This window comes from Glycine max, chromosome 15 (genome assembly GCF_000004515.6).
Source record: "Glycine max cultivar Williams 82 chromosome 15, Glycine_max_v4.0, whole genome shotgun sequence".
Classification (NCBI taxonomy): Eukaryota; Viridiplantae; Streptophyta; class Magnoliopsida; order Fabales; family Fabaceae; genus Glycine; species Glycine max.
Window position 1 is genome coordinate 5,940,454 of NC_038251.2, and position 19,224 is coordinate 5,959,677.

General features: G+C 30.9%; 3 protein-coding genes across 10 annotated transcripts; 1 reads left to right on the forward strand and 2 right to left on the reverse strand.

Moving 5' to 3' along the window:
* Nucleotides 1-2,603: 2,603 nt before the first annotated feature.
* On the forward strand, nt 2,604-5,233 carry LOC100305527 (uncharacterized). The gene is made up of 2 exons (NM_001249680.2): nt 2,604-3,032; nt 4,765-5,233. The coding sequence occupies exons 1-2, from the start codon at nt 2,783-2,785 to the stop codon at nt 4,953-4,955; spliced, it is 441 nt and encodes a 146-aa protein (NP_001236609.1). The 5' UTR covers nt 2,604-2,782; the 3' UTR covers nt 4,956-5,233.
* Nucleotides 5,234-7,388: 2,155 nt separating this feature from the next.
* LOC100806196 (protein NUCLEAR FUSION DEFECTIVE 6, mitochondrial) lies at nt 7,389-10,157 on the reverse strand. Of its 7 annotated transcripts, XR_418301.4 has the most exons (5): nt 9,857-10,107; nt 9,665-9,786; nt 8,541-8,611; nt 7,823-7,868; nt 7,506-7,631 (listed from the first exon to the last, which is right to left on the reverse strand). XR_418301.4 is itself a non-coding variant. In XM_006597394.4 (4 exons), the coding sequence occupies exons 1-3, from the start codon at nt 9,997-9,999 to the stop codon at nt 7,861-7,863; spliced, it is 273 nt and encodes a 90-aa protein (XP_006597457.1). In that variant the 5' UTR covers nt 10,000-10,107; the 3' UTR covers nt 7,506-7,631; nt 7,823-7,860. The 7 variants fall into 7 exon arrangements, 6 of the variants coding, with proteins under 6 accessions (XP_003546003.1, XP_025981674.1, XP_006597457.1 ...); XM_006597394.4 differs by lacking the exon at nt 8,541-8,611; XM_026125888.2 differs by lacking the exons at nt 7,506-7,631; nt 7,823-7,868; nt 8,541-8,611 and adding exons at nt 8,783-8,947; nt 8,986-9,053 and having other exon boundaries at nt 9,857-10,109.
* A 791-nt stretch (nt 10,158-10,948) lies between these two features.
* LOC100807787 (uncharacterized) lies at nt 10,949-15,159 on the reverse strand. Of its 2 annotated transcripts, XM_003545958.5 has the most exons (4): nt 15,083-15,159; nt 14,378-14,406; nt 11,902-12,060; nt 10,949-11,426 (listed from the first exon to the last, which is right to left on the reverse strand). In XM_003545958.5, exons 2-4 carry the CDS (start codon nt 14,387-14,389, stop codon nt 11,190-11,192), a joined length of 408 nt encoding a protein of 135 aa, XP_003546006.1. In that variant the 5' UTR covers nt 14,390-14,406; nt 15,083-15,159; the 3' UTR covers nt 10,949-11,189. The 2 variants fall into 2 exon arrangements, with proteins under 2 accessions (XP_003546006.1, XP_006597458.1); XM_006597395.4 differs by lacking the exons at nt 14,378-14,406; nt 15,083-15,159 and adding an exon at nt 12,656-12,849.
* Nucleotides 15,160-19,224: the final 4,065 nt, after the last annotated feature.

Sequence of the window (19,224 nt, forward strand, 5' to 3'; positions counted from 1 at the left end):
ATCAATCAATCAAAATAATGACCAACTCATTCAATATACAAATAACAATTTCATTTGACGGAATACAAACAACAATTTTAAACTTAGAAACTTTGCACAACACTCTAGCAATACACGGATCTATACATAGTTGAATAATAATATATAATAATTTATAAAAAAAATAGTATATAATAATAATGATGATTAAAAGATGAATAGATTTTTAATGATTGAAAGTGAAAAAACTTACATTGACAATGTAAAAATATGTACATGATAAATTATACACATCAATAGCGTAACTTTTTTATACAGTATAATCCAACTAACTAAATTTTATTTATAAAAAAATTAAAAATCATTTGAGACATAACTTTTTAAGTAGTTATTATAACGATAAAATAATGGATTAATTAAGTTTTTAGTATTTCAATTTTTTCAGATTTTAATTTTTAGTTCTTCAAAAAAATTTATACAACTTTTGGTCTTTTATTAATTTTCCATCAGTAGTTTTAGTTCTTTTAAATTTTTTGTCTATTTTTAATTTCTTGTTTATTTTTATTGTTCAAAATTATTTCTTATTTATCCAATTTTTAATTACTTGATTATTTTATATTTGATATTACTTTTGAGTAATAAAATAGATGAAAAACTAAAAAGGGACAAAAAATTTTAGAAGAACTAAAAATGATAACAAGAAATTAATGAATGACTAAAGTTGTCATAAATATTTTGAAGGATAAAAATTATAATGTAAAAAGTTAAAGGATTAAAAACTAAATTAATTTTAAAATAATTTATCATGACAGTTTATAATTAGATGATAATAATTTTTTTTACACTTACATTCTAATTAAATTATAAATAATGTTAAATATTTTAAAAAAACATAATTAATATACAACTTTAGCACAGTACATTAATTAACAATGTAAATGATATTTACATTGTTGTTCAATTGTGAATCTCTGTATACAAAAAAATTTGTTAATTTTTATAATAATTATGTTAAAAATTATATAAAAATAATTAATATATATGTAAAATTATAAGTTTATTGACAGTATAATTGTTTTCATCTTAATTAATATATGAAAATTAAACTCATTAATATATACGATTCAGATATATTGGTTTTTAAAAGTATGTTATTTTTTAAATTAATGCATATCAAGTGAATTAGAAATAAAATAAAAATGAGATAACAGTCATATCAATCGAATTAAAAAGGACATAATTCACTGAAAAGATGTTCCATATCACGTAATTTCTTTTATCTCTCTTCATTTTTGTCCTTACATTGATGTTCTTCTAAACTATTGTAGCCAGCATATCAAGTGAATTATGTCCTTTTCATTTTGTAGGTTTCTGCATCTGTCAATCATTTAACCAAAAAAGATGATCAGAACCAAAAGAATCCCCATTATTTCTCATGGTGAATATACATAAAGAAACGTCAATAGTTGTACCGAGTGGGTTTTAATTAACGATTTCGCAACTCTTACCATGGAAACAAATATATGATAATTGCAAGTCAAACTATATTAAGTGTACGTTTAGTTTTTTGAAAAGAAAACAGGTTATTTAGTTTTATAAATTTCATGATAAAATTTTCAAAATCAAAATAATTATTTTCTATAAAAGAGATTTAGGCAACGTAGAAAGAGTAAAGGACTAATATAGGATTGTCGAATATGCACCTTCGTCAAGATTCCTAAGGATAAGGATTGATCTAAATATATTTAGGCAACTTCCCAATTTCGTTAAGTAACAACATAGAAAGAAACAATTAAATCCTGCATAAAACCTCGTCTCCCGAGGGACCAAAATTATATATGCATATATCAATTCAAAGGCAATCTTAACTTCTGTGCAGCATTCGCAATACGCATCTACGACTTTAGTAAACTTTAGTTGTTGGGAAGGATCAAGAATTCAAGATCAATCCCTTATAAATGGATTTCAGTTTCCCAATATATTTTGTTTCTGATTCTCACAAAAAAAAGTACTAATTTTAAGTACATTAAAGAAAAATAAAATAAAGGTAAAATTTTGTTTTATTTTTCTCAAATTTCCATTTTAAGTCATAATTTGTCGTAATCTCAATATTTTAAAAATTATAATTTTAGTTTTCATATTTTTATAATTTGTGAATTCTCTCTCATTTTTATTTTTTAGTGACTATGGTATTGGTCCTAATTTTCGTAAAACATAGAAGGTAATATTTTTTTTTCTAACATAATCTATTTTATATTCAAATTCGATATATGAACCACTAAGTTTTATAAAAATGAATAAAATTGACCATACAAAAGAAGTAAGGATATACACTTGCAGTTAACATTTTTTTACCATCGTCTACTCGCAAAATTATGGTATATGATAAATTTTGTAAATTTAAATAATAATTCTAAAAGTTGCACCAAAATTAATTTTTAATTGGTTGAAATGTAAAAATTTTCACATTGGAAATGAATATCCATTAATCTCTTATAAGAAACTATGAAAACTAAAATGGTGATTTCTAAAGTATTGAAATCAAAACTAATTTTTATGAAAAAAAATGAGAAACTTAAAATACATTTTACCCTAAAAAAGCAATGTTAGAAACATAGTCACGTGAGTGTGACGATAGGAGTGGAAACGACGTGTCGCTTCAATTTGAAGGGAAGTGCAGTGGAACGTGCGAAAGAAGTGCATCAATCTGGTTCTTCTGGGTAGGGCTTGTGTTGTGATAGAGTCTTACAGAGAAGAGTGTGTGTGTGTGATAATTGGGATAAGCTCTAATCAATCAATTTCAATGGCATCATCCAATTCGACTCAGCAAGAAGGGAACAAACCCGCAAAGAGAAAACCCGTGTTCACCAAAGTGGATCAGCTCAAACCTGGAACCAACGGTCACACGTTGGTGGCTAAGGTCTTGTCCTCCGACACCGTCGTACACAAACCGAGACCCTCTTCCGCACACAACCTCAAACCCACTGTCATCGCCGAGTGCCTCATCGGCGACGACACCGGAACCATCGTCTTCACCGCTCGCAACGAACAAGGTACTCCAATTTCACCTACCCATCTTCGTGAAAAGTATTTTTTCGAGTTATATTAAGTTCCCATTTATCAAAACCAAAAATTTCCATGTGAGCACTGTTATATTTGTCTCAATTTTGAGTGTTTTCCTTTTTGGGGTTTTCTCTTTTCGATCTGTGCATTGTTCTGGGGTTTGTGAGATTACTGTTTCATTTTCTATGATGCATTTGAAAGTGGGATTGGGAAAAAGGTGTTTTGTTTTCAATTCTGCATCTGGGCCTATCATGGTGGTGACTGGTGAGTGGTTCTTAAGTGGCTGATTCAAGAGATAATATAAGCTTTCATTCCCAAATATTTTTGCCTGGAAAGCATGTTACCTTGATAGTTTTTAATCCGAATCATTCGCATGAAATCTCTTTCTTCTGCTTTATTGATCTTGAATCAAGGGGTTTGGTTCAGTTATGTAATGTGTTAACCAGCACAGAATTGGTATATCCCTGTGCCTCTTGTTCTGCTCGTGTTTAAGGATGAATTTTGATTGTATGTCCCCTCATGGAGTCAAGGTGTTGATGTGAACTATGAGTCTGATATGATAGTCTGGGTGAACCTTATTGTGGGAATGAAAGTGTGATTGTGGTAATTGGAGAGTGGTAACATGGTTCCATTTCATGTGTTTTGTGATGGAAAAAAGTCTTGTCAGAAGGTGACACTAACGAGATTAGGCGTCTTAATTCTAATTTTATATTCCAAATCCAAACTACTTTTATCGAAGTTTATAGTTCATGCTCGTTTGCACCCATTTAATTATTTTTACCTGTGTCTAACTTTTTGTTATTATTTCTCTAGTTATTTCGTGATCTCTAATGTTCATGGGATTGCATAACCAGGAATGCCCCTTTCATCTCTGAAAGATTCATTTTTGCTTCTTTGAAACACGTGGACTTTGTCTTATATTTTACTGTGTCTACAGTGATGAACAACGTCTTGGTTGTGGTTTTGGTTTTGTACTTTGTTAGTGCCTTCTATTTTATTATTTTTTATATTGTAGTGTGGTAAATTTATTATTTTTTGATAATAGGATCTCGGGGGTTAGAAAATGGTGATGATATCTTTAGACTTTGTTAGGAACAATGGGAGAAAGGGAAAGGGAGCAGGGTTATGAAAGTTTAATGCATATAGACAAGATATTAATGTCCATGGTGAGTTAGAAAATGGTGATGATATCTTTAGACTTTGTTAGGAACAATGGGAGGAAGGGAAAGGGAGCAGGGTTATGAAAGTTTAATGCATATAGACAAGATATTTATGTGACATTTGCTTGTTTTCACTCCTTTTCTCATTCTTTCCATTTTCACCAAGTAAAACCTTGATTAATGGGTTTAGTCTATGAGTTTAATGTCCATGCATTGATAATGTGAAACAATTTTACATCGTCATCTAATCACAAATTACCATTTGAATTGTTTTAAGATAATTATTTTAAAAGTCAACAAACTTACCATCCATGGTGAGTTATGATTGAATGACTGTGTAAAACTTTTTATACTATCAATGCATAATCCTTTTTCTCTTTATTGAAGATCTCATACTCTGTATAAGCATTTGTGCATTGAGGGAATAGTGTCAGTTGATTTTTTTAATGGAAATTACCTCAGATGTATTTCCAAGGTAGGTAATTTGCATATTGAATCTATTGATATATGTACAGGCAGAAGATACAAAGCTCATATTTATGTTCTAATCTCTTCTGTGCAGTTGATATGATGAAGGCTGGAGCTACAGTAATTCTTCGCAATGCAAAGATTGACATGTTCAAGGGATCAATGAGGATGGCTGTTGACAAATGGGGCCGTGTTGAGGTAACTGATCCTGCAGATTTTGAAGTTAAAGAGGACAACAACCTATCTCTGGTTGAATATGAATTGGTGAACGTGGTTGAAGAATAATCCCACAGAAGAGTGCAAAAATAGCTTTATGATTTGTTTATGGTGCAATGGATACCCTAAAGGTAAACTTAACGGGTGATGGATGGTTGGTATACATTCTCACTTTAATTAGCCTGTATTTCCCCTTTAACATGCTTGACATTTTGAGTTAAGTTTATGTCACTTGAACAATCTTGTGTCAAGCAATCAATATTTGCTATTATCTTCATCAGCAACTGTATTCAATGAACTTAAGAAAAGTATAATATTTTGATAATATAATTATCCTTATCAACCATATGTTTCTTGTGTTTTGACCAGCACCCTTTTTGTGTATTGAGATACGTAGGTACGAGCTGTGTTTACGCTAATGTAGTAGCGTATCATTATCAGTCCATAAATTGCCTCAATTAAGAAGAAAAGATAGTTGTTAAATAATTGGGTTAAAATTAACAGTCCATAAATTCTGTTTTGGCAAATGAAATTCCAAGGTCACTGTATCTTCATGTTCATAAATAATGAATAATTTTTCATTTCGTATGTTATCTCTCTCTCTCTCTATATATATATATATAATTTTTTTTCCATTTCATATTACAGATGGAGTTGGCTCGTATGATAAGGAATTTTGTTCTTTAAGTCTTGAATTCGAAACGTTAAGAGGCAATTGAAAATTAAATTCTCATAAATTCGTTAGGCTACTAGATATGAAGTCTGTGAATAGGATTAGAGTCCTACGGATTACCAGAACATTAAAAATTTTATTGTCAGAAAAATTAACGTATATATCATCGAAATTTATTGGTTTGACTTTAAAAGCATGGAAGCAGAGGTGCTTATCTTTCTATTGTAGATGTTTATTTGAATCCTTACCGATTGATTAATGTACCCCAATCAGCAAACCACAAGATGAACTAGCAAGAGTTGTTCCTCGTCTTTTGTACATACCCCATTTTTTAAGGTATCACATTTGCATCCTGCAGATTCAATGGGTCTGTTGCTTTCGCTAGTTTTTAGACTCCCTTAGTCACTTGTGCCTTGAATTTTCTTCTCATTTCAGTCATTTGGATAAAGAAAAAACCAAGTATACTGTTAATTGTTTGTAGTACTAAAATGCACAAATTACTTGTCTATATCATTTCTAAAATTTCAAAGCTTATTTATTCTCCATTTCAACCTAAAATACAAAAATGTCTTTAATATGCACCAATCATAAAAATGTTGCATCAATTTAACCTCTAAATTAAACTTTTATATTGCTTATGAGTTTATGAAAATCCATCTTCATCACCAACAAAGAAACATAACCGTGCCTTCTCCTCCAAGTGTTAAACCAAAGCTGATTTCTTCCATCTTCTCAACCGTTGTGTAGTACTACAGTTTTAGTCCTTGAATTTGAATTTGATGTATGTATTTTTTTAGTCTCTGAAATTTAAAAATGTTTCTTAGTCTCTAAATTTTGAAAATTACATTTTTTAGTACCTGATATAATAAATTGATATTTTGTAACGACTTTTAACGGTCTAAAATTAATTTTTATTTTTTAGCCACTTGAATTTACATTTATAAATTATCACAAAGTACTAAACAAACCTACCATAAAGTACTTAAAAATTACGGGACTAAAAAAAACATTTAAATTTTTGGGACTAAAAAAAACACATCCCCAAATTCAGGGAATAAAACAGTAATTAAGCCAAAATTATATTTATATTATTAAAAATTATGTTTTTTATTTGGATGCAAATTAGCATGGCATTGAAGCATTGTAAATGGCCGTGTAAAAAGTCTAGATGGGTGGAAAGGTCGACGCACCATTGCAAGGTGTATTTGGATGCAAGTATATGCTTTGTAAATAGGAAAAGTGTAAAGTTTTTGTTTCAAAAGTTAGAATATTTAAATTGATTTAAAGGGATGACCTATGTCCTCTTTATGAAGCTAGAGAAGCGTAAGAGATTGGGTTGTATTTTTCATTAATCAACTGTCATGAAGACACGTAAAGTGAAATGTGATAATTTTGTTCTCATTAATGCATTATGTGTGTGACTATGAAGGACTAGTTCATTGCTAGTTTTATACAAGGTGTATGCGACAAAAGGATTCTGCGTAAGATGGTATAGCAAGGTAGACAAACATTGGCGTGTAAAGGCTCCCCAGGCCATCTTTATGGTTTCTAATTTCACTGCTTATTTGCTCTTTTAAGTATATTTAGCAAAATCTGATGCGTTGCATTTCGTTCGCGATCATAATTCCACTCAGTCAAAAGAAAAAACCCATTCTGATGCAAGTTACTGAAAAATTGCAACATGGTTCCTCATCTGAATCTCCATCCAAAGTAATCGACTGACGGCTTTAATTCATTGTGCTAGCTGGAGTATTACCGACATTGGTCTAAAACATGCTCGTGTAACATTTAAAATTTGGGAATGTTTGCTAACACTTGGAGTAAAACCATTTCCATGAACAGGGTGAAGTAAATCATTGTATATCGCAAGTAATGGAAATGTTGCAATAATGTTCTAAAAGAGTCATCATACCTAAGCATGGTACCAGCTCTGGATGCTCGTTCAATTTACAAGTCTTTCAGGTTTCATATTCAACCAAGGAGAAAAATCTCTAAGCAGGCCTAACAAAGTAAACTGAAATCCATGCAAAGTATGCGCAGATGCACCGCACCCACAAACAGCAATCATCCATCTAGAATTCAAGAAGACAATAACTTGAGAAAATTCAAATACCATACAAAATCAGAACCAAAAGGTCAACATAATATTAATCATACTTATGCACAGTAGTAAATTTTAAAATGCAAATTATTTAGATACAAAACATAAATCCATCGAGGTAAGGGAAAGCAAAGCAAAATGGAAATGACGACGAAACATTACATGGCTAGTCCTCAAGCCTAAAGCCAAAGAGCAAATGATCACGACCCTAAACAAGAAAACAGCCATGTCAAAATAAAGAGTTGCAAACAACGTCTAAATGTATAAAAAACTTTGTAGTGGCAGTATATTTAAAAGTATGCGATCTCAACACATTGCCCATTTTACACAGACGTGTTAAATTTAATAAATTCCAAATCACGAGCTTACAGACCAGAAATTATGGCATTCAGCATCACCCCTGAGATTATTAACAGTATCCAAGTCAACAAGAATTGCAATTCTTAAGTGGCATTTTGCAAACAATTTGAATCTTAAGTTTGACATAGTGACGCTGCAACATCATAATAATGTTTTTCCTACTGCAGTAAACCAAATAAGAATAACTCTGACATTGTGCGTCGAGGTTAATTTCAAAATATATGTATTATTAATGAGTGTGATAGTTTGCATAAGTGTGGTTAATGGATGACATTAAATTTCATGCATGCACATTCCCATTATCATACATAAATTCCACAAGCTTGAGTAAGAAATCGATATGCATACAGTATAAATACAAATAGTATCTAGAAATTAATATCAAAATGCAATTTTAAAAAAGAAACTAATTGTTGCCAATTTAGGGTCATTTATTTACTTTCCGCAAATACTTGTTTTGACATTACGGCGTACATTAACAATTCAAGAAAATCCCAAAAGAAAAAATTTACTTGGCCACCTTTTTTCAAGCGCATCTACATAAAACGTTGCTCGAACCCTCTGTCATTCATCATACATCATCATTGCAATCTGAGTGAATACAATCAATCAGTATGATCTTCACGTGATTATCTCTAAGTGAATGTTAATTAATATAGAGGTCTACGCATTTTAAAAAATGGGATGCACTAAATAAGACAATCCATAATACTTCTTTTTAAGAAAAAGAAAAAGAGATAAAGAGGAGAATTGCTCGATAACTCAAAGTGAAAGTTCTTTGTTATGAGATGTTGTTGCAGATAAATTAATGTAATTGGGGAACTACTTAGAAATAGCATTGAATTGCACCATAGCCCCACACTAGTTTTCATGAGGTATGGTTTTCAGTATCTCATTATACAATCAATTTAGAAATTCCATGTTCCCCCTAATCTACAGAGGTCAAGTTCTCAAAGCTTCAAAACCCAAAATTAGAAACAAATCCATGTGACACCATCTTTGATGCTTGATCTTCATCTAGTCTTCTCTTGCCCTACAAAGAGGAAAAAATATACATCCTTTCATTGTGAGAGCAAGAGAGAGAACCTAAATCCCCCCCCCCCAAAAAAAAAATTGAAATGTTTGAACAGCAAAAGTAGCTGGCCATATGCACCCAACCCAACACTTTAACACAAACCTTCCTTACCCGTCCAGAAAGGGTAAATAGAAAAAAGACAAGAAAACATTTTTTATCTAGTAAAAAAAAAGTTTACACCCTATTTGTGTGCAACAGAAAAAAAAAACAGACAAGGAAGTGAAGCCAATATTGCACTATCGCCTTGATTAGCAATGAAAGTACTATGCCAGACTTTCATAGGTTAGCAAAATTCAATTTTCAGAATGTATAATCCATTACAGAAATCAAAATGACATAAAAAAAATCATTCACCCATTAGATTCAAGACAAAACCCATCCATCGATAAAGAAAAGAAATCACAATTACTAGTAAAATATTTAGCATGTTTGCAGACAATCAGGTAGGTTCGATAAGTTAGAATAACAATTCATTTCAGAATCCAATGTATGCATTTCATAAACTTAGCTCTTGTATCAATCATGTCTCATTTCATAAAATGGAAGGGAAGAGAAAAGGGAGGAAATACCTTCAGGGGTCCAACCATAGGAGTGGCGAGACACAGAGAGCATCGAATTCAGCAATGCGGAAGCAGTAGCACTGTGATAAGGAAGCATCGATTCCACGCAGAAACTCGCTTCGACCGGTAACCTATAAATAAAATGTTTTAATAAAATCAAATTGAAAATGTTTGAGAAAATGCGTAGAGGAGCGGCGTTACCTAAAAACGCGATTGGAGATTGAGGTTTGCTTTGGGAGCCGAAACGGAGATCGTGCCGGTCTCGGTCTAGCTCCGGCAGCCAGATTGGCCGCACCGGCTGCTCGGGAGGCGGCGGAGCGAAGCAAACACCTGGCGGCGGACATCGTGAATGAGGAAACAGTACCAAGGGGTTTTGCCTTACTGAGGTTTTGCTTTTTCTTTTTTACAATTTTTTTTGTTTGTTTTTAATTTTGCTCAGGAGCTATGGGTTTGGATTCTCTTTTTGGGTTGCTGCTATATTGGACTTCCTTGGGCCTATTTACATCCAGTGCTTCTTCTGTGACTTTCACTGCTTAAATAATCATTTGCTGTTTATTTGAAGAAAAAAATAAATAAATTATTAAAGTAAATTTGTCAATAGGCAAATGTTAGTGGTAAGTTTTTGTTAACGGAAGATTCAATTTCACCACTTATCTCTCTCTTTCCTCACCCTTTTATCACCAAATTAATCTTATATTTGCTGTCAATTAAAAAAGTATGTATTATCCCCAGTTTTACATATTTAAATACCTCAGTATGGTCAAATGTATAAAGTGAAAAAAATATAAATGTCTCTATTATTACTTCAAAATTAGTTGAAATTATGGAGTACTACTTTAATTTAACTCTTACCATTTCACTTTAGAAGTGAAATCCGAGCGGAAAAATCCAATGATATTGTTATAGAAAGTAGAAAGGGCAATAGCGACTGGTGCGTTGAGATTGTAGTGAATGTATCTACACCTAAGTGGAGTGGGTCATGCACGTACTTTCTCATATGGGATCCAGCTTCCATATTTTGACTTCAGTGCTGATATGACTAATATTCATCATATATATATATATACGTACCCGTATCTGTCAGATTCCAGGCCCTACAAATTTGGATCCCCCACGAATACGCTTTTAGCAATACTCCAAATCATACTTTATCATGTCCTGCCCTTGTTTGAACTTTTTAAGACACCAGAATTTAGAAGGATAGTTTGCTTGGGTTTGTGTTATTTTCCAACTAACCCCAAATTTAAATGGTGGCACCACAAGTGAAAATAGTAAAATGTAATACTATAGTCAAAAGGTAAAACAGAAAATGCAATTAAACTTGGATTCTAGTAAGAAAATACAAGTAACCTTCTTTTATTATATTCCCATAGTATGAACTATGAAGTAAAACAAAGACAGAACAAGCTTGGGGAAAGTTAAAACGGGCCATGTAAGAAAAACTGGTTGAAATAACTCGAAAGCATAAGTGAATTTTGACAAGGGGCAACAATAGAATCATTAATTCGTGTTCTCTCAATGGTACAATCATGTTCTAGTTCCTTGAACTCTTCTTACTCTTTCTAATCTTTAGCAAGGGTATGCAAATGACTCGAGACGTATCCATTCCTTGTACTTTAGAGCCATCAGAACCGGAACTCTTTGCTAATTTCTTCTTCCTTTCTTCAAACCTCAATGAGTTTGGATAATACAGGCGCCCTCTGTCACCTGGTCTAATTCCAATTAGCTGCGCAAGGGATACACTGTTGTCTTGGAAAAACGATGCTGTAGACTGCTTGTTGCAACACAAGAAGAGTAATTACTAGTTTTGACTTTAGATCCAATTATTATAGGAAGTAGTATTGTTGGGAAAAAGAAAAGAAAGAAATTCAATGCTCCAGGAAATTATGACACTAGGCCTGTATGATTATCTTTTCCTAGTTTTTGAGATTACCCTTGAATTTACTTTAAATTCTAAAAATTTGTTCAGTGATATTGATGACAAGAGAGCTTATTCTCATCTTTGGGAAAATGGGGAAATAAATGCCAGCTACATGTGGGTGTCACAGGATTTCTTTCCATCAATAACGGGGAAACTCTCAACTCTCAAGTCTTAGGTACTAGAAATTAAGTTGTCACTAGTTCGTTTGTACACACTTGCCTTGGACAGTTGGACATTATTTATGTTCCAAAGTGATATTTATTCAATGACAATGAGTAAAAGCGTATATGAAACCAACGGTGAGAAAGGAATACGAATAAAACACCTCAGTATCAAGGTTAGAGGATGAAAATGAAGAGAAACTGGTGGATGGCACGTGCAGTTGGTATGGTGCCACTGAAGCTGCTGGGAGGGATTCCCCAACTCTAAGTCTCATGTTCAAGAAGCCAAGCCCAAATGGCCAACCAATAGGCATGTCATCATTCTGAGAAGATATGACAGAGAAATTAGCAACACTAATTACAAGAATGATGAATAAAATGAAAGGTTACATAATTTCAGTAAAAAAAGATATGCATGTACAGAAACCATCAATGCCTTCATTACAAGAATTTTCAAAAGAACAAGTCAAAATTTAAATTTATGATGAATAAAATGATATGTCCTCTCTTCTCTTGGAACATTTAAAAACATGCAATAGATATTATCAGAATATAACACGTATTATGCTATGCTCGTTATTTCATTATACTGAATTATTTCAATTCCTGAACATGAATCAAGCTGATCTCACTAAAGATAATGGTTATCACTATCACATTCTCTAAATTGAAGGAATAACAAAACGGGTAGGGAAAGTACAACCAAAAACTTGACAAATGTCAAATAGAGCATCTTTATAAATATGATTAGGATGGCGTAGGTTTCTCCTAATAATGAAAAGAAAAAAAAAATAATGACAATTGATCTAAGAAAAGATAAGGAGGAAAGGAAGCTGTACTGAATTGGAGAAATTATAGTGATGTTTTTATTCAATGGATAGAAAGCTAACAAAAAAAGTAGAGCAATAAGGAAGGTACCATTGCTGCCACTTTTCAGTAAGGGTAAAGTGAGAGAAACTGTCTCACATTCTTACATTGTTGGAGTTCTATTACTATCCTCCTCGTGGTAGAAGTATCTATTCTTCGCTATATGAATCTAGTTGATATGGCAATGCAAAGCAGAAGTGGGCAGTCTTAAAATTATTTTCCTAAAGTCCATCATAAGCTTTTCTAATAATGAAGTATATCCATCAGACGAATCACAGACAGGGGTAAAGTCGGCAAGATATTTGTGTCTTTAGATTCCAAGGTTCAGACAACTCATTCTGATCAATTGCGTGTGTAGGCTCCATCTCGGTAAATTCTATCGCATTCTAATCCTTGTTCCTATACGTATTTAAAGCATCCTCACAAGTCACAACTAAAGCTTCAAGTGTTTTTTACAACTTTACAAGGATAATTATTGGTACAACAAATTTAGTTTGTTTCTTATACTTACATTAGTTTTTCTATCAGCATAATGCCTAACTGAGGCTAATTTTCCACTCTGAAATGGTCAAAGAAAAATATTCCGGAACTAATAAGGGATATAAGGTTGGGAAAAAAGTGATGGAGATTGAACTGTCGGAAAAATTAGCAAATGATTGGTGTTCAGCATATGTTTAAAAATGTAATATTACGATTCAGTGATCTATATGGGCTCATTTTTCAGATATTTTCAAATATATTTTTCACTCCCGTTGTACATCTTAAACTGTTTCTTGTTTTGTTCCCTCCTGCTTTTAGATTTGGCCCACTTCATGTGCAACTCACTCAGACTTAATATATAATTTTTCCATTGAGACAGACATTTCGGTGAAACTGCGCCTACAGCATCTAATTATGACATGTTATGCTCAAAATGAACAATTTGATTAGCCTCTCTCCTGGCTATAACTCCTTAGCAACTAAAATTATTAACATCCTGATAGGGCACCGGTATTTTTTTACCCCGTTTTCTGTACTACATTTAAAAAGAGAACATGTTGATATAATTAGGACTGGTGTATCAGTTCAAGTTACATTCCAACAATTAAGTTTGGACAATAAACTTTGATGGTTTTAATGAAACGTTAATTCATGTGACTACCGATTCAACAACTATTAACATTATGGTGCTAACCAAAGACACTAATAGGGTCTTTACTTGTCAGTCCATCTGGAAAATTCAAATGTCATGCACATTCGTGGACAGGTTATCTTTTCTTCATATCAATCCATTCGGAAAATACCAACTTTGCATACTTGGATGACATGCAACATTACTTTTCATAAAACTATTCACAAAACATGTCAAATCCTAGAACCAACAACACACTAACAAAATAGCAGGAATTCAATTCACATTTCATAAAATCTGACAATCAAGAATAGTAATAATTAACAAGATAGAACAAGAGATGCTTATCTACTGCAGGAAATAGACTAAGCATTCGCAGAGGGAAAAACCAGAGGCACAACAAAGGTTCAGTTTCATTACAGTTGAAACACTTAACAGTCCAAACATATTGACATTTGTGGATCAATTCGCATTAAACAGACCCTAAAAGATGTCTTGATCCTTCACTGACAAAACAGTGAAACAACTGATAAACATGCTGAAAAGGTAGTAGATGGGGACAAGAGATGCTGAATGCCAGAAGAAAATGGAACAAGAAGGCACAATGTGAGAAAACCTTATTAATAGTGCAAAAAAATACAAGGAAAACACAGAATTAGTACCTCTGCAAGCATGGTGTCTCTGCCCTCCCCTGAGAAGTTTATGGGAAAATGGTGATCAGAGAGAAAACTGAGAGCAAAGTAAAAAGAAAAATGTTTTGAGGAAACCAATGGGGAATTTACGTGTCTCCTAACTAGTATTCTTCCTTAATCATCAGACATTTAAGAATCTGGTCCCACCGAACCTGCATTACTTGAGCTAAACTTTTTTTTTCCTCTTAGTCAGATATATCATGCCTGTTTCTTAACCCATTACATCATAGATTAATCTGACTCGGGGTGTGGGATTATTACTAGCTCAAAAGAATTTTATACAAGATAAAAATTGAACACAAATTCTATTGTTCACACTCTCATGTGAATAATGCGAAACCTTACATCACTGGTCTAATTCTTTCGTTACCTGAGCTGACCTTTTTCTTTTGAGAAACTTTATGCATATAATTTGTTTGTACAATAAGTAAAATAAAACACACAACGAAGAGAAAGAAATGTACCATAAGAGGATTTATCTGATAGAAAGAAACCAAGAAAAAAAATAATCCTACAAAAGGTATTAAATGAATAATATTATAATACAACCCTTTAGTTTTTATCGTAAGAATTCAAATTTTGATAAGTAAAATCAAAGCAAAGAGTTAACATAGTGATAAAGAATAAGAGAGATAATAATAATAACAAATAGAGCAACATATAATTGGAATAAACCTTTAATTTAGGGCCATATTTTAACTTTCTTAGGTCTTGAGAAAAAGAAAAGGAGTGTAGTAATTGATAAGTGATACAAGAGAAGTGAAGAGGTGTTATTCCTTTATGGGGCATTTAGATTTTGAGTTTGGTGGAGAAGTAGACATCAAAACGGTTGGGAAGATATATCTGATCTATGCGATGTTTGGCTTAATTTGCAAAAGTGATTGATTTTTTAAACATTTTCTGTCGCCATTGATTGGTAAAAAAGCGCTTAAGTAGCAGGTCAACAACGACGAACAAATTACTTCGCTGTTATGATCGGTGGTTGCTTATTGCAAGACGCAAGTGAAATTTATGTTCAACGTTACACGTAATTGAAAGTTGTTTACTCTGGAGTTTGGATACTGTTTGGTGCGACACTATAGTGATTTTTTATTTTTTTTTCTGAATGTGACACTATAGTGTTCTATTGTTGGTTATTTGTATTTTAAATTTCTATAAATTTTATGTTAAATTAAAAATTGATTTCTACGTTTAATCTTATTTTTTGTTTTAGTTTTTACTTGAAAAAATTACATTGTAATTCTTATACGAAATCATGTTTAAAAATTAATTGTGGTAATTTGTCAAAATAATAATTGGTTTTTTACATAAAAAAATAGATAAATTGAATTCCGCACACTAACATAAATCAAACTTATGTACTTTTAAATATGAATTCTTCTTTATCAATTAGACCTGATTGATTTTTTATCCTTGTATTTAATATCATTTTTAAAAAAATTATAGATAATTATAATCTCTACATAAAAAATGACTAAAATATTCTTTTATCCTTTATGTTTTTAGTAATTCTCAATTTAGTCATTTTTTTATTCTTTAATTTTGTAATGATACTTAAAATGGTCATTCCACCTGTCTGAGACTGATACCATCACGATTTCAATAAAATAATTAAGCTATAAAAAAGGAGCATGCTGTTGCTATGAGTTTCTTATGTCGAATATCGTCCACTATTAGAGTTTTATATTTTAAAATAACTAGTTTTATATCATTCCTAATGCACAAGTTATCACATTTATTTTAATAATATTTAATTATTAAGTTTTTCTATAATGCTTTAATATTTTTCTATCAAGTAAAACTTGCCAGAATGTAAAATATTTATATTATAAAAAGTTTATACAATGTTTGCATAAGTAGTGAAACACAAGCACATCCAAAAAAAATATTAAAACATAAATATTTCAAAACTTTTACTTAAAAATAAAATGAATAGACTAATTAATAAATCATAGTAACAATGTAACAACTAAATTAGTTTATGCTTAAATAATATATAAAAATAGATAATTATGAGTCTCTTACTTATTGTAGAATCTAGAATACCTTATTGAATTGGTAAAAAAAAAAAAACCTTATCGATTATCACTTTGTCGTAATGTTTAAAGTTTCCCATTCTTTATTGTGTATTGATGTTTTCAATTTTGACTTGTTTTTAATTTTAGAAAGTGGCACGCTCAATTGACTGTGGTTCAACATTGGTTTCGAAAAATATAATTCAACAATGAATAGAGTTTAACCTTGAGACTTACTTGTTTATTTATATGATTTGTTAGTCATGGATTCAATATCATATCCATGAAACTTGTTTATGCTAATGATATATGATTTGCTTATTTATATTTTTCTCCTCCGAATTTCTCTAACTAAGCTGGTTTTGGATAATTGTATTTCTTTATGATCATTTGATTTTTTTGTGAAATATATTTTACACAAATAAAATATATTATTTATTTATTTAAGTAGATCGTGACAACTTATTCTAAAATAACAATAAATAATTAATTATAAGGTTTTATTTGACGTTCCAGTAACTTATTTAATATTTTCTTAGTTTCAGGAGTTAATTAACAATGTTCACCACTTTCAAAGGACTAATGTGATTGTTTACTCGGGAAAATAACTTAATCATATATTTTAATAAAAATAATAAAGAAAACAAAAGCCATAAGGAGATAAATAGATATTGTGTATAGAGCATAAACTATAATTAAGTGCAGATTTGGGCCACTATTTAAATGTCGTTTTGGACTTGGTTCCGTAGTCCAACAGGCTAAGACGCTTATTAGATTTTGCAATTTCAACCTTTTTTATGGAAAAAAATATATTTTAGATTCTTTTAATAGAGAAAAAGAAGATAAATTTGAATTTGAGATTTAATAAATGATTACAAGTGATATACTTACAACTAGGGCTGAATATATGGATCAATCTAGATCATTTAAGACCCAACTTGCAAAGCTTGTATTTTAAGTATACCGGATAAGTCTGATTCGTAAAATAAATAAACTTTTTTCTCAAGGCTCATATCCGGTTCATAAAATAAATAAACTTTTTTTTAAGGTTCATATCCGGTTCGTAAAAGTCTGTGGATAAACGAACTCAGCTGTGAATCTAAATATTAATTTGAAAAAAAATATTTTTTAAAAAGTGAAAAATGTATAAAATTAAAAAAAATTAACTACATTCTTTAAGCTAAAATCTAACGCTCTAAAATATACTAATATTTAAAACATAACAAAATAACAATAATAACCTAAATAAAATATCAAAATCTTAACACAATAAATTAATAATATCTATACATTGGACTTAGACTGATTAAACGGGATAATATGTGAATAAAGTCCATTAGGTCTATGAGATTAATGAGTGAATTCAAAAACTCAATATAACTATATAAATTTTTAAAAAAGATGCTCATTATTCGTTCAGTATGGAGGATTAACAAACTGATTCATAGTCTATATAAAAATATCCATCCTACATACAACAATCTATACATTGTTATATTTTTTTCTATCTCTCTTTCATCACATCATTTATTACATTTCAAATTTAAATTTATCTTCATTTTCTCTCTCTCTTCCTTTTAGTTGTATATTTTATTTTACAATTATAATTTTCTCTCTCTCTCTATACATATATATCAATGTTTTTTTTTTTTTACAGAAATGTTGATGTGTTTTAATTCAATAAATTGTGAACATATATTTTGAATCATTTAATAAGTAGCTTAAGTGCTTAACGCAATTGACATTATGTATATAAAGTATACCCACATTAAAATCAAAATCAACGACTAACTACGTAAGTAGTATTGTAGTAATACCGGTCAATGGTTTAAATCAGTCATATGTGCATCATATTGGTGTCAAAGGATCAATGGGCAAGGTCGTCTCAACTGGACCATGGGCTTTCCTATTCTCTCCCGCCTTTTTGCTAACTTACTTCTGTCCTTATATATAAGATTTTTTTTAAATAATTTACATTCTTCAAGAATAATAGTTAATCATATTAAATATATCAATATTTTATACTATTTTTTAAAGATTATCCTTTATTTTTCTCTTTACTTAATTTCTTCTGACTTAATTAATTAACGTGATTTCTTGTATTCTTCAATCATAATAAGAGAGAGTGTAATTAATTAGGGTATTATAGGAAACAAATAATTAATTTACCAAAAAAATTAGAAGAGGACAAATAATAAAGTAAAAAACGTCTTATAAACAGGAACAAAGATACTATTAAATTTATAATAATTCATACACTTTATTCAATCACTTGAGCCACACTCCCTCAATTTTTGTAATGGTCAATATACAACTTAAAATTGTTTTCGTTTAGTTAAGGAATGTGAATTCACCATACTCAACAAAAAGCCTATTTCTATTTTATATTGTGGATTTCAAACACCCCCTTCACCGGTAAACCTATATATCAATCATTCCTTTCACCAATTACCAATATCAGCACTTGTTAACGTGTATCAATACCATTATTGATACGAGTAAAGTGTTAATTGGCTTATTTAAATAAGTTAACACAAGAGAAGATAAGTGAATATAGTTGTACGAAATAAGTTTAACATATCATGAAATGAAATATATAAAATAGGTGAGAATGAAAGGTTACAAAATAAGTATAACATAACAAAACATGAAATAACACAAATTACAAAAACAGTGAAACAATTCTGTAGATACAAAATAAAATCCATAACATAAAATCGCAGGTCTTCTTCCTCTTCTTCCTCTAATATGTACACCTTGTTGGAATGTCTGGTTGTCGAGTCTCAATGTTTCCTGTGTGAG